Raw genomic sequence first — 23,031 nt, 5'->3', positions numbered from 1 at the left:
CCCAGATAATCGGGGGGGGCATATCCTCGGGGTCGACCTTCCCCCGCAGGTCTGGGGCTGTTTTGGGGGATGGAAAGCCCCGAGGTGGGGGTGGGGTCCCCCGCACCACGGCTGCCCCACGCAACCCCCCCCCGCGCCCCGTATCCCGATCCCCTTCCCGCCTGGGGGCGTGGCGGGGGGGGGGGGCGGGGGGCGTGGCCTGTCTAGGAGGCGTGGTCTTTGTGGAGGGGCGTGGCTTTGCCCCGAGGGGGCGTGGCCCGGCGCGGGGCGGGGCGGCGGGGCGCGGCGCGGCGCGGGAGGGCGGCAGCGGGGCCGCGGTGAGTGCGGGGCCGGGGCCAGGGGCGCCCGGGGGGGCCGGGGGGGGCTGCGGCGGCGCTGGGGGCGAGCCGTGGGGCGGCCGAGGGGCGGGAGCCCCGGGGGGCTATTCGGGGGAGGGGGTGGGTGTGTTTTGGGGGCGCTTCGGGGGAGCTGCTGGCGCTTGGGGTGTTGGGGGGGCCGGGCCCCCGCGGGCCGCTTTTGGGGGGGGACACGGAGCGCTCTGGGGGGCAGCGGCGGCCCTGGGGCACCGTGGGACGCTTTGGGGGTGTTTCAGGTGCACTTTGGGGGTGTCCTAGGGATGCAGAGGCCCAGGGGCTCTGTGGGGCAATTTAGGGGGTCGCGGGGCACTTTGGGGGTGCTTTACGGGCACTCTGGGGGAGCTGTGGGGCAGTGCAGGCGCAGGGGCGCCGTGGGGCACTTTGAGGGTGTTTTGGAACACTTTGGGGGTGCTTTAGGGACACTTTGGGGGAGCTGTGGGCCAGCAGAGGCCCAGGCACTCAGTGGGTCACTTTAGGGGTGTTTTAGGGGCAGTTTGGTGGAGCTGTGGGGAAGCAGAAGCCCAGGGGCTCTATGACGCACTTTAGGGGTGTCCTGGGGCACTTTGGGGTATTGTGGGTCGGTGCAGGCCTCAGGGCTCCGTGGAGCACTTTGAGGGTGTTTTAGGGCACTTAGGGGGAGCTGTGGGGCAGCAGGGGCCCAAGGGTGCCATGGGGCACTTAGGGGTGCCATGGGGTCTGGCAGGCTGAGCACTGTGGGGCTCAGTAGGGCAGTATGGGGTGAGTTGGAGGGCACGAGGGGATGTGGGGTGGAGAAGGGGGGCAGCACCACCCAGGTCGCCTGGGGATGTTGGGGGACTAGGGGAGGGCACAGCTAGACATGAGGGGGTGTCCACCCCACACGTGCCAGGTGTGCGGGGAGGGATGAGGGGCTGCTTCCCCCTGCCCTGGGGGGGCCCTGAGGTGCCATCAAGGCACGGGAGTCCCAGGGGACCCGAAACACCCAGCAGCTCAGGGTGGGGGTCTGGCCGAGCAGGGGCTGAGTCTTCCCTTGCCGTTTTGGGGTCGGAACAGTGGGATCCGGCTTCACCACACTCCAGCCAGTGCGGCTGGTGGTGACGTCACCCCAGTTGCTGACTGGTTTTACTGGGTGGCTGGAGGGAGGTTTTGCAGGGCAATGACAGCTGGCCAGGCTGGCCACCCCCTCCCCGGCTACTTGCCCCTCTTGGGTGGCAGTGAGACACTCCCAGCCGGCCATGGGGGCTTGCAGGAGGGAGAAGATGGAGTCCCTTCCCACCACCTCCCCGCCCAGCCACTGAGCGCAGGGCCACGGTGGTGGCAGTGTCCCCTCCATGGCTCTGCGGGGACGCGGCTGTCCGCAGGGGCATCCCTCTGACCCACACATCCCGGGGGAGTTTTGCTGGGCTGGGGTGCTGCGCCTTGGCTGACTGAGACCTGGTGGGCCCCGAGATGTCCCTTTGTGGGTCCCGTGTCCCTGGCTGGTCCCTGATCCCTGCTCCTGCCCTTCTGGAAGGTCCCCACAGGGGGCTGTTGTCCCCACCACCCCTCCCGGGGCGCTGGGAGCAGCGTACCCGCCCCTGGGCTCCCATGCCACCCTCTGTGCCACGCTGGCACTGCCTGCCTGGCCCTGCCGGTTAGGGGGCTCTTGGGGAGGGGGGGCCTGTGGGGGGCACAGGGACTCCTGCTGCCGTTTGGTGCCCTGACCCCCTCCTTTTTCTCCTTCCTGCTTCAGGGGCTGACAGAGCCGTGTTTGCGGTGCGGGGGCCCAAGTGGACCGGACGGATGGGCAGCGGCTGGCGAGGTGAGCGGAGCTGGAGGGGGGTCACCCAGCCGGGGGTGTCACGGGCACGGTGTGAGGTCATGGTGCCCGGAGACAGCACGTGCCGGTGGGGGTGACAGCGGCGGGGGGGTTGGCTCGCCAGCATCTCTCCCCTGCTTGCCCCCCTGGCCCCCCCGGGCGCTGGCAGGCAGATTGATTTCAGGTGACAGCTCAGCGGGCAAGACCATGCGGGCAGCGGCCCCCCCCCCCCACCCGCACCCCGTGCCAGCCGCAGCCATGTGCGAGATGCGATGAGGCAGCGGGGGATGGATCTGGCCCATCGGCTGGCTCCCGTCATGCGGGCGTATGGCGTGGGTTGGGGCAGGGGGGGCCACAGTGGGGCACTGGCAGAGCGCCCCCCCCCGGCTGGAGGGGGGTGTGTGGGGAGGGAACGAGGGGCACCCATGTGTTGGGGCTGGGAAGGAGCCTGGTGCCCGCATCCTGGACCACCCCGTCTGCCTGGCAGCTGGCCCTCTCCAGGGGACCCTGCGCCCTGCTGTGGATGGTTGGGGTGGAGGGGCACCCTCTGTGGGGTCATGGCAGAGAGGTGGGGGCTGTGGGGCAGGGGAAGGGGCTTTCCCCGATGTGTGGGGCTGCCCCCCAATCTCTGTGGGGACTGTGCTGGTGGGCACCGTGGGGCAGGCAGTGCTGTGGGGCAGGCAGGCGGGCAGGCTGCCCAGAGCTGGCTCTCCACAGGCCTCTCGGGATTTGCCTCCAGCCCTGGCATGCTTCCTGCAGCGGGGTCATGCCGGGGCATGGCGGGGGGCAGGACCGCATCGCCACTGCCCCACAGTGCCACCAGCACCCCACAGCCCCTGGCAGCCCTGGGCTGTTCCACTGGGGTGCTGAGCCTGGCTTGGGGGGCGCTGTTGCCACCCCCAGGCTAATCCTAGTTTTTTTCTGTTTCATTTGGCATCTCCCTCTGCCTGCTTCCTCTTGGGCTGGCCTGTGCCCATGGGGGGACAGTGACTGAGGGTCCAGGAGTGCCTCCGTGCCCACCTGGGGATGCTGGCAGCTGGTGGGGCATGGCCGGTGGTGCCCGCAGCTCTGATGCCCTGTCTCCCTTGCCTGCAGGCTGCCTGCGTGCCCCTGCCCGCCGGGGGCCCCCCCGCCATGGCCATCGTGCAGACACTGCCGGTGCCCCTCGAGGCCGCCGCTGAGGGGGCCGCGCAGCTCCGCACCGCCGCCCGCTCGCCCCCCGCCACCATGGGCAGCGTCGGCAGCCTCCTGCCCGGGCGGCCCCGCCACGACCGCGCCAGCCAGCCCTGCGACGGGGAGCCCCCCGTCGCCTCCTTCCGCAAGCAGGAGGGGCTGCTCCGGGACCCCCCGTCCCCCGAGGAGCCCCGTGCGGCTCTGCCCAGCATTGCCCACGCTTACGCCAACGGGGGCTTCTGCGGCGACTGGCTCGATGCCTCCTCTCCCACCAGTCCCTGCAGCGACTCAGATGAGGCCCATGATGACCGAGCCCCGAGCGATCACCTCCAGGGGCCGCCCCCCAAGCTCATCCCTGTCTCTGGCAAGCTGGAGGAGGTGAGGAGGGGGTGACAGTGGAGTGGTTGGGTGCTGGGGTCTTGGCTTTGCTCCTTGTGCCACGCTGGGGCTGTTGGCCCAGGCATGTGAACATGTCACATGCCATATTTTTGGTGTTCCAGGGGAGGTGGTGGTCCCCATGCCCTTGATGTCCCCTCCTTCATGCCAGGGGTGTGGGAGCCCACCTAGGCACCCCGTGGAGGGGGGATGGAGCGGGCAGTGACCGGCCCTTGTCTTGTTGGGGTGCGAAGGCCTTGGGGCTGGGGGAACACCCCCATCATCGCCCTAGGCAGCCCCTCAGGAGGGTGGTGGGTCCCCCCCGTCCCCACTCTCCTCTCTTCCTCCGGCAGAACGTGGAGAAGACCCTGATCCGCCCCATGGCCTTCAAGCCAGTGGTGCCCAAGCTCCGGAGCACCCAGCCAGGTACACGCCCGGGGCTCTCGGAGAGCCAGGTGAGCCTCACCCACCTGCTGGGTGCCGAGAAGCCTGGCTCCCTGAGCTGCCGCGCCAGCACCCTCTCGGACTCGGGGCGCAACTCCCTCTCCAGCCTGCCCACCTACAGCACGGGCTGCAGCCAGCACCCCGAGGCGGGCACCCTGCCAGCCACCCCCCACGGTCCCACCGACCCCCCGGGGGGCTGCCGCCCCTCCAACTCGGACAGCGGGCGCTCGTCCTCCAGCAAGAGCACGGGCTCGCTGAGCGGCCGCGGCCGGCCCTCCTCGGAGAGCGGCTCCTGCGGGCGCTCGCCTCTGCCTGGCGAGGAGGCCATGCTGGTGCGGGAGCTGGAGGACAAGCTGCGGGAGAGGGAGGCTGAGCTGCGGCTCCTGCGCGACAGCCTGGACGAGAATGAGGTGGCCATCTGCCAGGTACACCCCGTCCTGTCCCTGTCCCCCTCCTCGTGTGGGCATTCCCCCCAGGATGGGGGGCAGGGACCCCCTTTGGGGACCATCTACATACCCTTGTATGGGGATACTTTTTTCTGTGGGTCTGGAAATGGGGGTTTTCCCCACTGGTGGGCAGTCCTATATAGTCCCTGGGGGAGCCTTGAGTGGCCCTGGGGACCAGCTGTACAGAGTGGGGTCCCTCATCTTGGGGTGCCCTTTTTTGAATGTGCCTGGGACCTGTGGCTTCTCACTGCTGGTGGGGAAGCTGGGGGAAACCTCTAGGCTCTGGGGGTGCTGACATGGGGGGCCCAGCATGCAGAGGGATGGGGGCACAAGGAGGGGGGCATCACCACATCAGACCCCTCCCAGACCCCTCCTCCTTCGGGGGGGGGATGTGCTGCCCCCTCCCTGTGGGCAAGAGGTGTGCAGACTGCGGAGGGTGGCAGAAGTAGGGGAGTGCCGCCCAGCATGAGCGTGTGTGTGTCCCCCAGGTGTACGAGGAGAAGCAGCGGCGCTGCGAGCAGGAGCTGGAGGGGCTGCGGCAGCGCTGTGTGGCCCAGGCACGGCAGGCGGCCCAGGCAGCGCAGCGGGGACAGCAGGTCTTGCAGCTCCAGGTGCTGCAGCTGCAGCAGGAGAAGAAGCAGCTGCAGGAGGACTTCGCCCAGCTGCTGCAGGAGCGGGAGCTGCTGGAGCGTCGCTGCGCCTCCTTCCAACGCGAACGCACCGAGCTGGCACCCCGGCTGGAGGAGACCAAGTGGGAGGTGAGTCGCCCCACAGCGAGTCGGGGGGTGCGAGCTCTGGCTGGGGGGGAAGGGGTTCCCAGCTGTCGCCTGAACCCCATCGTCCCCACAGGTGTGCCAGAAGTCAGGGGAGATCTCGCTGCTGAAGCAGCAGCTGAAGGAGGCACAGGCGGAGCTGGCGCAGCGGGGCACCGAGCTGCTGGGGCTGCGGGCCCAGCTGCGGGAGGCGCGGGCCCAGCTGCAGGCGGGCGAGCGGCGGGCGCAGGGGCTGCAGGAGGCTGCCCGCCTGAAGGCACTGGAGCTGGAGGTCTGCGCCAACGAACTGCAGCGCCGCAAGAGCGAGGCTGACCTCTTCCGCGCCAAAGCCGGCCGGCTCGAGCAGGAGGTGGCGGGGCTGCGGGAAGCTGCCCGCGGGCGATGCCCCCCACCCAGCGAGGGGTGCCCCCCGCCCGGCGAAGGGTGCTCCCCACCCGGTGAGGAGCCCCGGGGAGGTGCGGGCCTGCGGCGGCAGCTGGAGCGGCTGCGGGCGGAGGTGGCCCTGGAGCGGCAGCGTGGGCAGGAGCAGCGGGACGCCTTCGAGCAGGAGCGCGGCACGTGGCAGGGCGAGAAGGAGCGGGTCATCCGCTACCAGAAGCAGCTGCAATACAGCTACATCCAGATGTACCGCCGCAACCGGCGGCTCGAGCAGCGGCTCCAGCATCTCCGGCTCCAGGGCGAGGACCCCCCGCCTGAGCCCTGCGACCCCCCCGGCCCCAACCCACCCTTTGAGGAGATCACAGCCACCGAGATCTGAGATGCTGCCTGCCCTCACCCTGTGCTCAGAGGGTGGGGGGGGCCTCCAGCTCCTGGGACTTTGGGGGCTGTGGGGGATCCCTGCTCTCCTCCCCCAGCTCTGCAGAGACCGCTGGCACTGGGAGGGGGCAGAGAGGACCGCAGGCACTGCCCCCTCCCCAGCATGGAGGTGTTGAGGTGAGGGTGTGACAGCACCTACCGCAGCAGGGGGGTGCCCATGAGATGGGGGGGCCCATGAGATGTGTGGTCAGGTGGGTGCCGAGTCCCAGCCTCAGGGCCGCCCAGAGCTGGTTCCTGCTGATCCTCTTAGTGCCAGGGGGATTAGCGGCACTGGCTTCAGCCAGGGTCACCTTGGGCAAGGGGAGGGCTGGCCTGTCCCCTCTTTCTCGTCCTTGCTGGCACTGTCACCCAGCCACTACCAGAGGGGATGGCGTGTGCCCTGTCCCTGCCCATGCCAGCCTCCCCCCCCCACCCCCCGTGTGTTTGTCAGGGGATTCATTTCTGTGCCATTTTAAATAACTCTATTTTTATAGGACCTACCAAAACATATCACCCTCTCCCAGCTCACACCCTGTCTGTGCCCCCCTCACCCCTGCCATGGGGCAGCTTGCCCTCAGTGCCTTTCCCATGCCCTTGTGCCCAGCATCCCTCTGTTTCCACCCCCCCCCAGAAAAAGCCTGACCCATGCCCCTGTGATGCCCACCTTGCCAGGGGAGAGGGGCACGGTGCCAGGCGTGCAAGCTGGGGACACGCTGGGGACACCCCCAGTGTGGGCAGAGGTGGGGGGCCCAGCTGGGCACCCAGAGAGGTCAAACCAAAGGAGAAGCCTGGCTGTGCCCAGCTCTGGCTTGGTCGCCCCCGGCTCCACGGGGGATTTTTGTACTTTATTTCGGTCGTGTCCTGTTCCCAGAGCCCGGCTCGCCTGTGTACCACTCGGAAACGCTGATTAAAAACAAGCCCCTGGCTGTGTTTTTTTCAGGGCTGCGTCTGTGTGTCTGGAGCAGGGTCAGGGGCTGCCTGTCCTCCCACGTTGCCAGTGGTGCCCCCCCTTGGGTCCTGCTGTGGGCAGCTCCTCCATGCCCGTGGGGTGGGTCTGGCTCTCGCACCCTCTGACTGTGCAGAGACCGGCCACAGCTTGGTGCAGGAATGAGCCATCTGGCGGCTCGAGCACAGGATGGCTCCTCGAAGGGGGTAGTGCAGCATCACTCCGGGGGGGCTCCAGGCACCCGCACCACCAGCTCCATGGGCTCCTTGGCTTTGTTGCGGTAGGCCTGGCGGATGATGTCCACAGCCCGTTGGTGGGTGACGTTCTGCAAGCTCTCCCCGTCCACTGACACCAGCTCCTGCCCAGCCTGGCCCAGGAGAAGGAAGGCAGCTGGGTGAAGTGCAGCTGCTTTTGGGGTGCCAGGAGACTGCCAGCACCCAGCAGCAATGTGGGATGGGGGTGTCTGGATGCCTGCCCACCCCCCAGTGTGTGCTGGGTACCCCTGTACCTTGAGGATGCCACTGAGGAAGGCGGCTCCCCCAGGGAAGATCTTCTCGATCTTCACCACCGGCTGCGCCCTTGACTCGATGCCACCGGAGATGCTGATCCCTGCGAGGGAGCCACGAGACCCTTGCACCCAGGTATGCTGGGACACCCACCCGCTCCCAGGCAGGGCACTCCCTCCCTTGGACTGCTGTGCCTCCATCCTGCCCTGTTTTTGTAGGTCCTACATGGACAAGGGACTGGGGCAGGGGCAGCGCCTCCCCTTCTGGTTTTGGAAGAGTGCTCGAGGTTTTGCCCCCTAAATGGGGTGCCTATTGCCAAGGGGGTGCCACCCATCCCAGTGATGCTGGTGCCAGGAGGAGGGTTCCCACCCCACCCCTGGGGTCCCAACCGTGTGCCACCCACCCAGCGAGTGCTTCAGCTTGGAGAGGGTGACGGTGAGCAGCCGATACTCCTCCTCCTCTTCCTCCCTGCCAGCATCCTCAGGGCCATTGATGGCCACCCCAGCCCCCGCCTCACCCCCTGGCCCCCCAAAGAGAGGTGCGAGGGGGGGCCGTGCCCGATGGGGCTTCCCCAGCACTTCAGCCCCTCTGTTGGGCACTGTCCTGGGGGGCTCCTTGCGCCAGGTGATCCAGGGACTGCGCGAGTCCCCGTGCCCCTCGCCTGGGGGGGGCTCAGCCAGCAGCCAGTTGGGGGGCCGGGGGCCAGCGGCGGGCAGGGGGCGGCTGGCGCAGGCATAGGCGTCCACTGGCACGTCGGGGAGCGGGGTGTAGGTGCGGGGGTGAAGACGGCGGGGGCTGGCGGAGGCCCGTGGCCGGGCCAGGCTCGCCTGCAGCCCCCTGGCTTCCTCCAGCTCTGGAGCCCCCACTGGCTTCAGCAGGAACCCGCCGCGATAGTCTGCAATGAGAGGGGCTCAGGGATCCCCCCAGGACCCCACAGCCCTGCTTTCTGGGACCCCTGCCACCCATGGATCCCCCAGGACCCCACAGACCCACTCCTTGGACCCCTGCCACACAAGAATCCCACAGCCCCACTCCCTGTGACCCCTGCCACCCATGGATCTCCTCGGGACCACACAGCCCCACATCTTGGAGCCCTGCCACACAGGGACGCCCCAGGACCCCACAACCCCACTCCCTAGGACCCCTGCCACACAAGGATGCCCCAGGACCCCACAGCCCCCTGGGACCCCTGCCACCCAGGCATCCCTTGGGGACCCCAAAGCCCTGGGACCTCTGCTACCTAGGGACCCTCTCAGAACCAAGGGCCCCAGATCTTCCTCCTCCAGGGACATTCTGACACCCCAGCTCCCCGCCCTGGACCCCCAGGCATCCCAGCTCTCTCCATGAACTCCAGGTCCTCCTCCCCAAGACCCCCTGGCACCCAGGACCCACAGATCCTGCTATTCCAGGACTTCCCAGCACCCAGGGACACCAGATGTCCTCTCCCCTGGGACCCCCTGCACCCAGGCATCCCCACTCCCTTTCTTCTCCCCCAAACTGCCCCCGTACCCCCTCCACCCTGCACCTCCCACCACAGGGCAGCTAGGCAGACCCCATGGGGTGACACTCACCAGGCACTGGTGTGATGAGGTGTCTCTTGGGGGGAACGTCATGGTGGGCCGGGCGGAGGGCAGGTGAACGCACTGCAGTCAGGGAGAGCCACCAGTCACCCCCCGAACTGTACCCACCCCTGGCTGTTACCTGCCCCCAGCCAAGGTCCCTGTGGGGCCAGGCTCTACCTGAGCGGCTCTTCAGGGCATCAAAGGCTTCCAGCTCGAGGGGCATCACCATGCTGTCGAACCGGCCCAGGTCTGTGGGGGCCACCACGCTCCTGCCAGGGCAAAGAGGGGGGACAGGTTGTGGCAGCCTCTGGGATGGAGCGTGATCAGGGATGAAGAGCATATGTGAGGCTCAGGCTCCATCCCACCTAGCTGGGTGGTATCAGAGTACCCTGGGGTACCTGCCAGCACCACTCACCTCACATCCCGCAGCAGCAGGACCTTCTCAGGCCGGTCCAGGATGGCCAGAAGTGGTCGCACCAAATCCTCCACACTGCCCTCGTGCAGGTACTGCAGGCGCAAGAGGGGCATCAGCAGATGGGTGCCCCCCCGTGCCTCAGTTTACCTCCCAGAGCTTAACATGGGCACGTAGCACTGATCGCAGTGCTCCCCGGCATGCAGGAGCTGCCTGGGGATGAGCCCAGGGTGCCGGCACTGCCCTGTCTGCACCCTGCCTGCACTCTCCCTGCGGCACCGTACCCGGGAGCAGTGGCGGAGCACGGCCGTCACCTCGTCGGGGCTGAGAAGACGTGCAGCGGTGTCCTGGATGTGCGGGAGCCGGGCCTCGGGGTCACTGCCGTTGGGCTGCAGGGCGGCGATGCCCGTGGGGCCAAGGATGCTGGCACGCCGGCTTTTCTCTGGGGGGCAGAGCAAAGGGAAGGTGGCCAGCGTGGGGCAGGGACCACCCTGGGCACCCCACAACCCCCCCCCCGGCCCCAACAGCTCGCTCCAAGCCAGAGTTGGACAGACACATGCAGTGCAGGGCCAGGCGCATGCAGAGCCTGCCCCACAGCACTCCCCCCAGGCACACGGGCACCCCCGTTACCCCGCTTCAGGCTCCGGATGACAAACTTCTGCACAGCGCCTACTGCAAGGGAGATGGAGAGGGGTGAGTGCTTGGGGAGGGGGGCAGTGGCATTGCTGCCTATCACCAAAATTGCATGCCTGGGACCCCCTCCCCATGCCCTACTCCATGCCAGGGATGCCACAACAGAACTGTGGTGCCCATAGAAGGGGGAGACCAGTCCCAGGTTGGGTCCCGCTCTGCCCTGTCCCCCAGTCCAGTACCTCTGTCCCCGTCAGGGCGCCCCAGGGACTTGGCGCGTGCCCGGCGGTCGGAGGCGGGGGGCTCCTGGCTGGGGGGGGCCCAGCTCTGGCTGGTGGCACGGCCCCCCTTGAAGAAGAGGTTGACGAGGGTCTTGGAGCGGTGCAGCCCTGGGGGGGCTCCCTGTGCCCCTTGTCCCTCTGGCTTCTCCTTCTTCCGCTTCTCCTCTGGGACAGAGAGGGGGGGTTGCAGTGGAGGGGTCAGGGGATGCCACCCCAAATGGTTTTGGGGGCAGGGAACTTGGGGGGTGTTGGAGGGGCTACTGGGGAGCACTGACTGGAAGAGAGTCCTGCTGTGGGGTGCAGTTGGGTCTCCAGGGTCCATGGGGCTGGGCTTTGTGGTGCCCAGCAAGCCCCAGGAACAGGGCTGGGGCAACACAGGGCTATAGGATGCCCACGGCTGGCGGCCAGGGGTCCATATGGGCTGGGGGCTATAGGGTGCCAGGGTAGGGGCCAGGGACTTGGCTATAGGATGCCAAGGAGCAGGGACCAAGTATCTGTGTGGGTCAGGAGCTATAGGATGCTTGAGCGGGGGACAGGCTCCACGTGGCGCAGGGGCTGAGCTGTGGGACTCCCAGGGCTGGGGGTGCAGAGTTGGAGGGGGACCCCAGCCAGGGCTGAGTCCCACATGTGGGGCCGTGCCCCAGTGCCTACCGGCGACAGTGAGGTCACTCTGGGAGCGCGTGATGGGCTGCCGGGGCCGGCTCAGTGCCAGCAGCAGCGCCGTCTTGGGCGAGTGGGTGAAGGTCCGGCGTGGGTGGGTGCCGGGGGGCTCACGGGCACCCTGGCCCCGGATGGCCGTGTCCCGCAGCAGCTCGGGGGGCCGCACCGTGCGCCGTGTCTCTGGCAGCCCCTCGGCGGCTGGCTCGGTCTGCATGGCTCGCTCGGCACGCTCCCGCACCCAGCCTCGCCGTGGCCCGTCCTCCGTGGAGATGGCCACATCCACGGTGCGAGCCGGGGGCCCCGGACTGGCTGTCGCCAGCCCATTCACTGCTCCCGGCGCTGGCCCCGAGGAGTAGGAGGAGATGGAGGAGCTGGTCTCCGAGGCCTGAGACAGCTGCTGCAGCTGCCCGTTGGTCACTGCAAAAGCACAGCGGGGACACAGGGTGACACACTGTGGGACCAGGGGGAGCTCCACATCATCCCTGAGGACAGGGGACATGCGGGGACCCATAGGGCCATGGAGACTGCAGGGCTGCTGGTGAACACTTGGGGAGCTCTGTGTCCCCTTCAAGGGACGTGTGGGGTCCCACAGGGTTGTGGGGACCAGCGGGCTGCTGGCCATTGCATTAGTAATCTTGATGTCCCCTCCGAGGACGGGGACACGTAGGACCTTGCAGGATCACAGGGACCACAGGGCTGCTGGCCACGGCATGGGGCTCTTCATGTCTTCCCCCAGGGATGGGGGACAAGTGGGACACTGCAAGCCCATGAGGACTGTGGGGATGCTAACCGTGGCACAGGGAGCTTCACACCCCCTCCAAGGCCATGGCACCCCATAGCATGTGGACCTTCTCCCTCCCCACGGCAGCCAAACAACACTTGCATGGGGGTCCCAGCCCTGCCACGCCCCAGCCCGGTGTCCCTGCCCGGACCCACACGGCACTGCCCTTACAGCGACTGAGCCAGCAGTACTCGGCCACCAACTCCTTGTAGGCAGGGAACCGGCCCGTCTCCTAGGCACAGGGGGAGAGGACGAGGGGGTCAGCGCACACCGGCCGCCCTGAGCGAACCCGATCCGGTGCCAGCCATGAATAATGCATCCCCCCCCTTCCACCTGCCTGAAACCCAACCAGCCAGCAGCTGCATCAGCCCCACAGGCGCCAGACGGAGCTGGGGCAGCGCCAGCACAGGGACATGCCGACCCCCCACCCCAGCTGGGGGTCCCGCAGGGCCGTGTACAGGTACCTTGATGGTTAGCATGATGTGGGTCTGCCCCTTGAGCACCTCCACTGCCTTGCTATGGCTTATGTCTTCAAACTTGACTCCGTTGGCTGCAAGGACTTGGTCTCCCACCCGAATGCCATTCTGCTCTGCCAGCCCCCCGGGGTCCACCCTAGAGCAGCAGTGGGGGGCAGGATGGGGCTGAGCCCTCGCCAGAGCCCTGCTCCCGCCCCACACCTCTGCCCAGGTGGCCCTGTGCCCCAGCACCCACAGTGGTGATGCCCACAGTCTTATGAGGGTGGGGAGCTCAGCCAGGGAGGGGAGGCTGAGCCCGAGCCCGGGCACAGCAGGGATCAGGGTGCCGCATCCCCCTCGTGCCTCCCGGGGTGGCCGTACTTGGAGACGTAGATGCCGAGGCCGAACTCCCTGCCGCCGCGGATGTTGAAGCCCAGGCAGTAGTCGTCGGAGGTGGTGTAGAGGTGGACGATGCGCCGCAGCCCATCCTCGGAGCCACTTTCCGATGGCGTCGAGCCGCTTTTCTCCACCACCAGGCGTCTGTTCACCACATCCACCCTGGAGCGTGGGCACAGTGTTGGGGTGAGCTCGGGGGTCCAGCTCTCGTCCTCCAACTGGATGGGGCCATTGGTGTCACCCAGCGGAGGAGAGTGATGGGGATGGGGGATGTTGAGGATGGGGGTTGCACCCACCCTCCCTGGTGGAGCATCCGGACCTGCCTATCCCATCCTGTCTCCCACCCTGCGCTCTCCCCACCTTTGTCAGAGACCTCCAATGTCCCCCCACCCTGTCCCCCAGCATCCCCCACCAAGCCTCCCCACCATGCCCTCCATGGCGTTGGGCTCTGGGGTGCCGGCATGGGAGATGCCCTGCTCACCATGCCGTCTTCTCCTTGGAGAACTTGATGCCTGGCACACGGCCCATCCGCCGGACCACCATGCGGAGGCGGTTGTTGCCAGTGAGGACCTTGACGGCGCTGCTCATGGTGATGTTCTCCAGGCTCACGCTGTTCACCTCCGTGATCTTGTCACCAACACACAGCCCGGCCTGCTCTGCAAGGGGCACACGGCTCAGCTGGGCACCTGACCTGGCACCGATGCCCTTGCTTGGCATCCTCTCCCTAAATGTGTCCCAGCCTGATCCAAACCCCATGGGAACAGAGATGGGGATGCCTGGCAATCATACCGAGGCTGTGGCAGGCATGGGGAGCTTGTCACCTCGCTGTGGCTTGGAGATGGAGCTCAGAGCCATCAACACGGGGCTGCCCACTCCTGTTCCCTGCCCTTCTCTGTGAGAAGCCTGAAAACCCCACGGCCAGAGGCGGCAGGGAGCAATGGCAGCTTGCCCACCACGAAGGGTGGCATCATTGCTGCAGCACCATGTCACTGGGAGCTCCCCGAGAGGGTCTTGCTGGCACGTGCCTGTCCCCACCAGTGTCCCTCGCCCTGTTCCACTTACCGGCAGCACTGCCCTCCTCCACTTTGCTGACGAAGATGCCCAGCCCATGCTCGGAGCCGCCGCGGACGCTGAAGCCCAGCTTGCCATCCACGCTCTTCTCCACCGTGATGGCGTTGATGATGTCGCTCTCGTTGCTGCTGGCTGTGGGGACAGGGGACAGGATGTGTCACCCAAGCTGGGTGCGAGCAACCCCGGGGGGTGTCTCTCTTGCTGGGGATGTCCCCAGTCCCAGGACAACTCTCCCTGCCCCCAGACCCAGGGAACCCAGGGGTCTAGGCCTCCCGGCCGTCCAGGTGGGCAGAGGGTTTGGGGGGGACACCCCACACACCTTCGATGGGGGCATTGATGAGGATGACGCGGCCCATGGGGGAGGCAGCGCGGCTGCCCCGGGTGGTCCCGTTGAGCAGGCGGCTCTGCTTGCTGAGGAGGAAGCGGGGAGCCAGGCTGGCCTCGCTGCTGGAGCTCCGCGACCGGCTGCCCGTCGTCATCCCCGACAGTGTCGCGTCCCAGCCCTGGGCCATGGCGGCGCTGGGCACCCCGGCGTCCCGGCGTCCGGCTCGGGGCTGGCCGCGTCCTCACGGGGCCGGGGCTGCCCGCCAGCCGGGGGGGGACATGGCATAGTCCAGCAGCACATGCCCGGGCTCGGGCACCGCTCCCTCTTAGCAGCGCGATGCCGGGGCCAGCTGGCGTGGGTGCTCGGCGCTGGCAGGATAGGTCCCGGACGCCACGGCACAGCCTGGGGGGACAAGGAGCTCCGTGACCCCTCTCCAGCCCTGTCCCCTCCAGTCCTATAGCGTCCCGGGGGCCAAACTGCTGCAGGGCTCAGGGGTACCATCCTGGGGGTGGCGGGCACAGGCTGCCCTGCCCTGGGGCAAGGATGCTGGGCTGCAAAGGGGCTTTGCTTAGCAGCGTAAATCCGGAATAGGGGGTGCAAAGGGGCTTTAGCTGGTAGCGTAAATCTGGAATAGGGGGTGCAAAGGGGCTTCACCTGGCGGCCTAAATCCGGAAAGGCTCCGGAGAGGGGATACGCCGGAGAGCAGGGCCTGACCCCCCCGGGGAGGCTTTGCAGCAGGAGCGGGGCGGGGGGGACGCCCTCCCCACCCTCTCCGGAGCCCCTCCGGATTTACACCGCCGGGAGCTGCCATGGGGCAGGGGATCGGCCCGCTGCCCCCCGGGGCAGTTCCCGCGGGGATTTTCCAGGCGTGGGTGAAACGCCACCCCATGCCCCCCCCCCGACTCCGTCCCCCACCTGACCTCAATAAATAAGTGATAGCCCCGGCCAGGGGGACGCGCTGGTGTCCCCGTCGCCTGCCAGCCCCCCACGGCGACCCCCGCTGCCTCCCCCCCAGCATCAGCCGGCGCTGCCCCCTCCCCGAAAGGGCGCTGGGGACCCCCCTACCGCCGTCCCTCCCCCTCGCCCTGTGCCCTCCTCACCTGTCCCCATGATGCCACCTGCGAAAGAGACACCCGGCAGCGCGGGGGGGATGGAGAGGCCGGGGGGGGGCAGCGCCGCCTCCTGCCCCCCCGCCCGCGGGGATTGGCTGCCCCTGCGGGACCGGCGCGGCCATGGGGCGCGGGAGCTGTCAATCACGAGCGGCCAGGGCCGGCCTTGCAGCTGGAGGGGGGGACACACACACAGGGCTCCCGCCCCCAACCTGGGCACGGCGTGGGGGGGGGTCGGGGGGCCGCGTCCCCCCGCGGGGCTGCGTGGGGCGAGGGACGTGGTGCCCCCCCCCCCGAGCCCCTCCCTTAGCGCGGAGCATCGCGGGGGCACACAGGGGAAACTGAGGCACGGCCAGGGGAGGGGGGGTGTCGTGTCCCCCCCCGCTCAACCCGGTGATGCGAGCCGGTGTCCCCCCGTGTCCCCCTCCCCGGGGGGCATCGCCTGCGCCCCGGGCTGGCCGTGACCCCCCGGCGGGGCCCGGCGCCGCCAGCGCGAACCCGACACCGCGGCGGTTTCAGGTGATGCGCGGCGGCCGGGGGGGCTGCGGGGGGGCCGCGGCCGGGCGGCGGGGGCGGGGGCCGGGGCGGGGGGGGGGTCCCCCCACTCCCACGGGGGCAGGCTCCGCGCTGCGCCCCGCGGCAGCGCCCCCGGGGTACCCCGACACCGGGCGGGGGGGGGGCACGGCCGGCGTGGGGACACGCACCCACACACATACACACCCCAGGCACCCGCACGTCCACGGCATGCGTGTTCAGAGCCCCGCGCACGCACACGCGTGCAAGCCCGGCCGGGCCGGCTGTGCGCACTCTCACAGACACCCACGGAGCGCCGCTGCGCGCGCAGCGCCGCACACGCGTGTACACGGCCCCGCTCGCACACACGCGCACGGGCAGGGCTGTGCACACGAGTGTGCCCTCACGCACCCGCCCTATGACCTAGCGCAGGCGCCCGCTTCCGCGGAGGCGCTGCCCCGCGCACCCTCGCGCGCAGCGGCTGCCGTGCCACGCGCGAACACCAACGCGACCCGTGTGCGCGCCAGGCTGCGCGCGCGCGGCACAGGCACCGAAACCCGCGTGAGCCCGCGGACGCACGCGGCCGGAGCGCGGGACGCCCTCGTGCGCTCAGGCACGCGCAGAAACACGCACGTGAACGCCCGCGTGAACGCACCCACGAGCACCCGGGCGAGCGGAAGCCGACGTGGACGCACACGCACGGGGACACCGGCACGCGCGTGAGCGCGCACGCGCACCCCCCCCCCCCCCCCACGTGAGGCCGCGCGCCCACGCGCGAGTAATCCCGCGCGCGCGTAATCCCACGCGCGCAATCAAGGGGCGGGGGGGGGCCCGACACCCCCCCCGTGCGGCTCGGCACGTACCGCCCCCCCCGCTGCCGGCCCGGTCCCGCGTGGCCCCCGCCGCCCCCCGCGCGGCGCCGCCCGGTTCCCCCCCTCCCTGCCGCGGGGCCGCCCCCCCCCGTGACGAGGCCGGACGTCAGCGCGCCGGGCGGGAGCGGGGCGGCGGCGGCGGCGGCGGGGGCACGGCGGGCGCTGCCCGGGAAGCCGTAAGTGCGGGGGGCGGCCCTGGCCCGGGTCGTTATGGTGGGGGGGGTCACGCGTGGGGGGAGGGATGCTCGGCCCCGGGGCGAGGAGCAGAGTCCCTCTTCTCGCGGGAAAGGGCGGGCGTGGAAATGGGGCTGGGCCGTGTGTTTCGGTGCCTTCCCGGGGTTTTCCGCCTTCCCCGTGCCCTTCCTCGCCCCCCTCCCGCGGCTGGCAGCAGCGCCAGCCCCGAGTCGGCGTGTCCGCGTCCCCCCCCACCCGTGGCCGCGGTGTCCTACTGGGGTGGGGGCGGTTCCGAACTGTCCTGGTGGTTGGTGCCGGCTGGGTTGGGGGGGTCCCCGCTGACAGATTGCAGGGCGAGGGGACGCAGCGGTGGTGTCACCCACCCACGAGCTGCCCCATCTGCTGGGTGGGCTCGGGGCTCCCCACTCAGCTCCATTGCCACGGGGCTCCCCGTTTCCCCTCCGTGTCCCCCCTGGCAGGGGGAGTTCCAGAGGTGCCCCCGCAGGGACACACACAGGCACCACATCCCCCATAACCGCTCCCCACCCCCCCAGAAAATGCCACCGTCCCTGCCTGCCACCATCAACATCCGGGAGCCCCGCTGGGACCAGAGCACCTTCCAGGGCCGGGCCAAGCACTTCTTCATGGTGACCGACCCCCGAAACCTGCTGCTCTCGGGAGCCACGCTGGAGGAGGCCCGCCGGGTGGTGGAGGACTACAGGTACCGAGGGGGGAGCCATACCCCCAGCACCGCTCCCAGCAGGATACGGGCTGTGGGGCCATCCTCAGGGGTGGGAATGGGAGCTGTGCTGCCCCCCCCCAGCCAAAGCTAGTCCCCCAGATTACCTGGCTGGTCCCTAAGGCATCTCCCAGCTGCCCCACATGGGGTGGGGGACGAGGTAGGCAGAGGATCTCCCAACGGGTGCGGCCCTTACCTGGCAGGGCGGGCACAGTACCCCCGGGGCTGACGGAGGACCAGCTTTGGCGGGCGAAGTATATCTACGACTCGGCTTTTCACCCCGACACGGGGGAGAAGATGCTCCTCGTGGGACGCATGTCTGCCCAGGTCCCCATGAACATGACCATCACCGGTTGCATGCTGACCTTCTACAGGTACCTGTCTCTTCCTCACCCCAAGGCCAAAAGGGTGCCAGGAGGGTGAGGGAACCCTCCTGGCCCTGGGGTGAGGAGGGGATGCATGCCCCATACCCCTCAAGGCACCCATGCCATAGGAGCATGGGTGACATCCCCCAGTGCCACCAGCACCCTCCTCTTTCTGGTAGGACCACGCCGGCCGTGCTCTTCTGGCAGTGGGTCAACCAGTCCTTCAACGCCATTGTCAACTACACCAACCGCAGCGGGGATGCACCCATCACCCCCAGGTAAGCATCCCTCTGATCAGGCCCCCAGGGTACCCCAAAATGCCATGGCGGGGTGCCTTGAAGAGCTTCTTGAATAGCAGGGGGGCTGTGAGATGGGACAGTGGGGACCTGGCGCAGCCAGAGGAGGACACCAGTGGGTCTGTCAAGGTTGGTGGTAGAGCTGGGAGAGGAACCCAAGTATCTGCTGCTATTGAAGGGCACGTTGTCCTCTCCTTTGGCTGGGGGGCATGGTCTGGGGTGACCCTGGCTCATCTGTGTCATCTCCTGCTCTTGCAGCCAGCTGGGGACTGCCTATGTGAGTGCGACCACGGGGGCAGTTGTCACAGCGCTGGGGCTCAAATCACTCACCAAGGTAAGGTGGCCCTTGGCCAGTGCTGGCCAGGGCACCTGGACCCTCCCCATGAGGTCTCCCTGAGCTCCCCATCACCTGGGGCAGGGGAGAAAATGGAGGAGCAGAGTTGCCAGGGGGCACCCACACAAGGCAGCAGCTCTCCCCAGCAATGGCTCCAGAGATGGCCTGGTCCCCTGGCCACGCTCCATCCCCAGCTGCATCTCTCCAGGCTTCTTTCACCCCTTGGCCTCCCTCCAGGGCTGGGAGGGGACATGGGACCCCCCGGGACCCCCTGGGCTCTGCAGCTTTGACTGGCTGGGAATTGCAGGGAGGGAATGGTTTTCACCAGTGGGGTCTTGCAGGGGGACAGCCAGCTCTGCCCCCAGACCCTATGTGTGACGTGCTCCCTGCTTGCCCCTCCAGCACTTGCCAGCCATCATCGGCCGGTACGTACCTTTCGCAGCCGTGGCTGCTGCCAACTGCATCAACATCCCGCTGATGAGGCAGAGGTGAGCCCCTGGGCTGGGCTGGGGTGCTTGGGCTCATGTCGGGGTTCACCAGGCACTGGTGGGGGACACAGGGAGCAGCGCCCTGGGTTTGCAGGGGACTTTCTTCCTGGTCCTGCTGGGATCCCTTACCCTGGGGGGTTGGTTTGAGGGCACAAGCACTCAGTTGTATCCCAAGGGGTTATCGGTTAAGCTGGCTGTGAACTCCCCATCCCCATCCAGCCCTGTTGAGGACACCCCAAGTGTGAATGTGGGTCCAGCTGACCGCCCCCCCGACTTAGTATGCAGGCAGTGGATGTGGGATACGGGAGGATGCCAACCTCCCTTGGAGATGTGTGCTTGTGCTGTGTCCCTCCCTGTCCCTTCATCTCCCCACCCATGTGCCCTGGCCCCCCCTCACCCCTGCTCTTCCTGCAGAGAGCTCAAGCTGGGGATCCCCATCACGGATGAGAACGGGAATCGCCTGGGCGAGTCCACGGCCGCAGCCCAGAAGGCCATTTTCCAGGTGGTGGTGTCCCGCATTGGCATGGCAGCTCCGGCCATGGGTGAGTGTCCCCTCTTCCACCTGTGTCTGGGGGCTGCAGCTGGTCCCTGACAGCATGGAACGGGGTCCCATGACTGGTGGGGGGCTGTGAGTGCACTGGGATCTCATTTTCTTCCCCTCTGCCCCAGCCATCCCCCCAGTGATCATGAATGCGCTGGAGAAGAGAGCTTTCCTGAAGGTACTTGTGGTCCTGGGGCGGGGGGGTGAGCAGGGGGACACCCCCCTAGCTTGTCACAATGCTGACACCTCTTGGGGCTGGCGCCCCATCAGGGAACAGACACCTTCCCACCCCGTCCACCCCCCTGACGTGCAGCCTCTCCCTGTCCCCGGCAGCGATACCCGTACCTGAATGCCCCTCTGCAGGTCGGCCTGGTGGGACTCTGGTAAGTCACCCTCCGTCGATGGGCATCGTCGCCCTGGCAGCAGACCGAGCCCGGGTATGGGGGACAGTGCTGCTGGGGGGTCTACTCAGCAGGGGCTAGGGCCACCCCAGAGCTCTTCAGGGAGATGCCAGAGCTTGGCCAGGCTGGTGCCCCCCAGGCAGATGGGATGGGGTGTGAGGTCCTGGGGCCGGGAGCTGTTTTGCTGCATCTTGATGTCTCTCAAGCCTGCCGTGGGCTCCTGCTCAGCATTGCTGTTCCCCCACACTGAAGGAGAGAGGCTTTGCCCCACTTCAGGAGCCAAATGCAGGGTCGGGAGCTTGGAGAGGGCATCTCCTTACCCCTTTCCTGGCTGAGGATCCGGCACAGCTCCAGGCTGCCTCCTTGCTGCTCTGGAGTCAGGCTGCGGGTGGGAGCGGGTGATTTATGCAGCCCAGCTTCTCCTCTCCATGTCTTTCCCTTGCAGCTTGGTGTTCGCGACCCCGCTGTGCTGCGCGCTGTTCCCGCAGAAAAGGTAAGGACGAGCACCTTGTCCATGTGTGCAGCCCCGTGGGACGGGGCATGGGGTGCAGGCAGGAGGTGTGTGGGCTCCTTGTGCTCTCTGACCTGCAAGAGATACTTTTGCTCCTTCAAGCAGTCAGAGGCTTGAAACTGTATGCGCACATCCCTGTGCACACGCAGCGGAGCAGACCCAAAGGTCTGAGCTGGGCCGTGGGGACGACAACCCCGTGGGGTGCAGGTGGGGAGGGGGCGGCAGGGGACGACAACCCCGTGGGGTGCAGGTGGGGAGGGGGCGGCAGCAGGTGGTTTCCCAACCTGGGCTCCCAGTGGGTGTCCCCCCTCCATCCTCTATATCTGTGTCCCCTTGGCAGCTCGATGCCTGTGAGCCGCCTGGAGCCTGAAGTCCAAGCTCGGATCCGGGAGAAAGACCCGGGGCTGGAGACTGTCTACTTCAACAAAGGGCTCTGAACGGGGGGCCTGGGGCAGCTGAGACGCGTGCCTCAGAGCCACTGGGCCGGCACACCGCTGAGCTTCGCCCCTCGGAGCCCCTTGGGGCTGCCGCTGCTTTTCTTTGGCCATCGCGTGTCCATAGGTCCCAGGTGCTCATCCCTGTTTCCCAGGATGCCCACAGCCATGAACCCCGTCCCCGTGCCCGGGCTCAGCCCTGCTCTGGGGACCTCCCGGCTGGCACCCAGGTGCATTTCTCCTGCGCTCACCCTGCGTGTGCCTGTAGCTGTGTGCGGTGCATGGGGGAGCGTGGGCAGCAGGACCAGGGACCCTGCAAGCAGGGATGTGGGGTGGGGAAGGAAACGGTGCTCCCCAGCTTTAGGAGGCAGCGGACAATCATGGTGTTCGAGGGTTGAACCCCTCTGCAGGCACCCCATGTTCCCTGGTGGTTCATCAGCTGGTGCCTGGGGATGGCAGAGCAGCTTTTGGAGAGGAAAACTCCCCATATCCAAAATAGCCATGGGTGAGTGATTTCAAGCGGGCACAGTGGCTCGAACCCAGGGGGGGCTCTCCCAGCCCAGGCGTGCGCTCTCAGCTCACCCTCTGCTCTCCTGGGCTGCTCTGGGGATTTAATCTAGCTTTCTGCTCCTTCCATCCTCAGAGCAAATGGCACATTTTAATCCCAGCAGAGAGTCCTCCTTTTTATTCTCATTTTAATGCCATCTCTGTTCAGGGCTGGGCTCCCTCCCGAGGGCGTCACTACCCCCTCCTGGAGTGCTTGCTTTCAGGTGGACCTTCTCAGATAGCTTTAAGTGCACCGTGGTTTCCTCTAGTTATTTTTGATATACGTATAATGTACCTATATATACCAAATAATAAAGGCAGGTTGTTTATACAAAACCTAAAGCAAAGAGAAGCGTGTTGCTTGCCGATTTGTATATGGTGGAAAGGGACTGCCATCAGGGTGAGAACGGGAGCAGGAGGGATGGGCAGGTCAGCTGCCAGGGTACCCCTGTGCTCCCCAGGGCCAGGTTCTGCTCCCCGCTTTCCAGCCCACTGCCTTTGCAGCAGTGCCGGCTGGCTTGGCGTGTGGTTAAGCTCATCCAGCTGTCATGAAGGCTTTTTTTAGCACCGAGGGCTTTGCACCTCGCTGCCGCACAGAAGGCTCTGCAAAGCTGCTGCCCTGGATGCTGCTGGTTTGGAGAGACCGGAGCGTCCCCCCAGCTCTGCCCATGCTCCCACCCCCTCTAGCAGCCCGCTCACAGGACACTCTGCTTCAATCCCAGCCCTAGGCCTGCGCCTGCCTCTCCAGTGAGGATATTTTTATCCAGCTTTCTATGCACGGCTATCAGAGAGCACGTCGCTGCTGTCACGGGACCCTGGCAAGCCTGCAGGCAGCGGCTGTGTCACCCACAGGCCAAGGCAGTCAGAAGGAGCGATGGGTGTACATGCAAGGAGAGGAGGGATGGAGGCAGCCACGCTCTGCAGAGCCCCTGCGCTGAGCCAGGACAGAGGGGCGAGAGTCGCTGCAAAGCCAAAGATGGGCAGATGCAGCAGCTGGTGAGATAAGGGCCAGGCAGCCCAGAGCCACCCTGTGCCACAGCTTCCCCAGCAGGCAGGGGCTGGCAGAGGCTGGGCAGGGGGTGCTCCCCTGCCCGGGGGCAGCCAGGAGGACATCTGCACCCAGCACCCACCCAGGGTTGGGGAGTGGACTGGGACAAGTGCGTCAGAGATCTGTCCCCCTCCTTCTGCTGGGCCCGGCATATTGCAAATATCTCCCCTGAGCCAGCCATTGGCGGCTTATAAATAATGCAGCCCCTCGCTGCGCAATAAGGGCTTGTCAGTAGCTATTCTGCTCTCATAAATTAAAGATGAAAAGGTACAAGGCTCTTGCCAGAAAAATGAAGACAAATTTTTAATAGCTTGCCAAGACACAGGGAGATGGAGCGCTCAGGAAAAATGAATTACGTTTTTATTATGTTTTATTGTGGTGTAATTGAACGGGATTAGCTGAGAATACAATATATTTCCAGGGCAGTGCAAAGAAAACAAAAATAATGATGACACCTGCCCCCCCCGCCTCTTCCCCATACCACCAGCCTGTGTGG

General features: G+C 67.1%; 3 protein-coding genes across 8 annotated transcripts; 2 read left to right on the top strand and 1 right to left on the bottom strand.

Moving 5' to 3' along the window:
• The first annotated feature begins 271 nt into the window (after positions 1-271).
• Positions 272-7,079, top strand: LZTS2 (leucine zipper tumor suppressor 2). Its single transcript, XM_074875158.1, has 6 exons — positions 272-317; positions 2,068-2,136; positions 3,229-3,684; positions 4,035-4,550; positions 5,060-5,329; positions 5,421-7,079. The coding sequence occupies exons 3-6, from the start codon at positions 3,268-3,270 to the stop codon at positions 6,099-6,101; spliced, it is 1,884 nt and encodes a 627-aa protein (XP_074731259.1). The 5' UTR covers positions 272-317; positions 2,068-2,136; positions 3,229-3,267; the 3' UTR covers positions 6,102-7,079.
• Positions 6,946-16,682, bottom strand: PDZD7 (PDZ domain containing 7). 4 transcript variants are annotated; one of them, XM_074875155.1, is made up of 17 exons: positions 16,650-16,682; positions 14,159-14,566; positions 13,831-13,971; positions 13,250-13,424; positions 12,754-12,930; positions 12,382-12,529; positions 12,089-12,149; positions 11,128-11,553; positions 10,438-10,641; positions 10,196-10,237; positions 9,850-10,007; positions 9,569-9,660; positions 9,331-9,422; positions 9,163-9,234; positions 7,995-8,486; positions 7,594-7,694; positions 6,946-7,452 (listed from the first exon to the last, which is right to left on the bottom strand). In XM_074875155.1, exons 2-17 carry the CDS (start codon positions 14,349-14,351, stop codon positions 7,303-7,305), a joined length of 2,724 nt encoding a protein of 907 aa, XP_074731256.1. In that variant the 5' UTR covers positions 14,352-14,566; positions 16,650-16,682; the 3' UTR covers positions 6,946-7,302. The 4 variants fall into 4 exon arrangements, with proteins under 4 accessions (XP_074731256.1, XP_074731255.1, XP_074731257.1 ...); XM_074875154.1 differs by lacking the exon at positions 16,650-16,682 and adding an exon at positions 15,265-16,608; XM_074875156.1 differs by lacking the exons at positions 10,196-10,237; positions 16,650-16,682 and adding an exon at positions 15,265-16,608.
• SFXN3 (sideroflexin 3) lies at positions 16,671-21,829 on the top strand. Of its 3 annotated transcripts, XM_074875160.1 has the most exons (11): positions 16,713-16,834; positions 17,387-17,553; positions 17,775-17,945; positions 18,116-18,214; positions 18,491-18,566; positions 18,969-19,054; positions 19,469-19,596; positions 19,724-19,773; positions 19,929-19,978; positions 20,442-20,489; positions 20,848-21,829. In XM_074875160.1, the coding sequence occupies exons 2-11, from the start codon at positions 17,390-17,392 to the stop codon at positions 20,942-20,944; spliced, it is 969 nt and encodes a 322-aa protein (XP_074731261.1). In that variant the 5' UTR covers positions 16,713-16,834; positions 17,387-17,389; the 3' UTR covers positions 20,945-21,829. The 3 variants fall into 3 exon arrangements, with proteins under 3 accessions (XP_074731262.1, XP_074731263.1, XP_074731261.1); XM_074875161.1 differs by lacking the exon at positions 19,929-19,978 and having other exon boundaries at positions 16,671-16,834; XM_074875162.1 differs by lacking the exons at positions 20,442-20,489; positions 20,848-21,829 and having other exon boundaries at positions 16,671-16,834; positions 19,866-19,959.
• The last annotated feature ends 1,202 nt before the right edge of the window (positions 21,830-23,031 follow it).

This window comes from Strix uralensis, chromosome 7, assembly GCF_047716275.1.
Source record: "Strix uralensis isolate ZFMK-TIS-50842 chromosome 7, bStrUra1, whole genome shotgun sequence".
Taxonomy (NCBI): domain Eukaryota; kingdom Metazoa; phylum Chordata; class Aves; order Strigiformes; family Strigidae; genus Strix; species Strix uralensis.
This window is presented reverse-complemented; position numbering and strand designations above follow the sequence as displayed.

Coding starts and splice junctions, on each gene's coding strand:
- LZTS2 (XM_074875158.1), top strand. CDS start 3,268: ATGGCCATCGTGCAGACACTGCCGGTGCCCCTCGAGGCCGCCGCTGAG. Junction 4,551..5,059: donor ATGAGGTGGCCATCTGCCAG/GTACACCCCGTC, acceptor TGTGTCCCCCAG/GTGTACGAGGAGAAGCAGCG. Junction 5,330..5,420: donor TGGAGGAGACCAAGTGGGAG/GTGAGTCGCCCC, acceptor TCGTCCCCACAG/GTGTGCCAGAAGTCAGGGGA.
- PDZD7 (XM_074875155.1), bottom strand. CDS start 14,351: ATGGCCCAGGGCTGGGACGCGACACTGTCGGGGATGACGACGGGCAGC. Junction 11,554..12,088: donor GTACTGCTGGCTCAGTCGCT/GTAAGGGCAGTG, acceptor GTGCTTTTGCAG/TGACCAACGGGCAGCTGCAG. Junction 10,238..10,437: donor GCGCCCTGACGGGGACAGAG/GTACTGGACTGG, acceptor TCTCCCTTGCAG/TAGGCGCTGTGCAGAAGTTT.
- SFXN3 (XM_074875160.1), top strand. CDS start 17,390: ATGCCACCGTCCCTGCCTGCCACCATCAACATCCGGGAGCCCCGCTGG. Junction 17,554..17,774: donor CGGGTGGTGGAGGACTACAG/GTACCGAGGGGG, acceptor CTTACCTGGCAG/GGCGGGCACAGTACCCCCGG. Junction 18,567..18,968: donor GGCTCAAATCACTCACCAAG/GTAAGGTGGCCC, acceptor TTGCCCCTCCAG/CACTTGCCAGCCATCATCGG.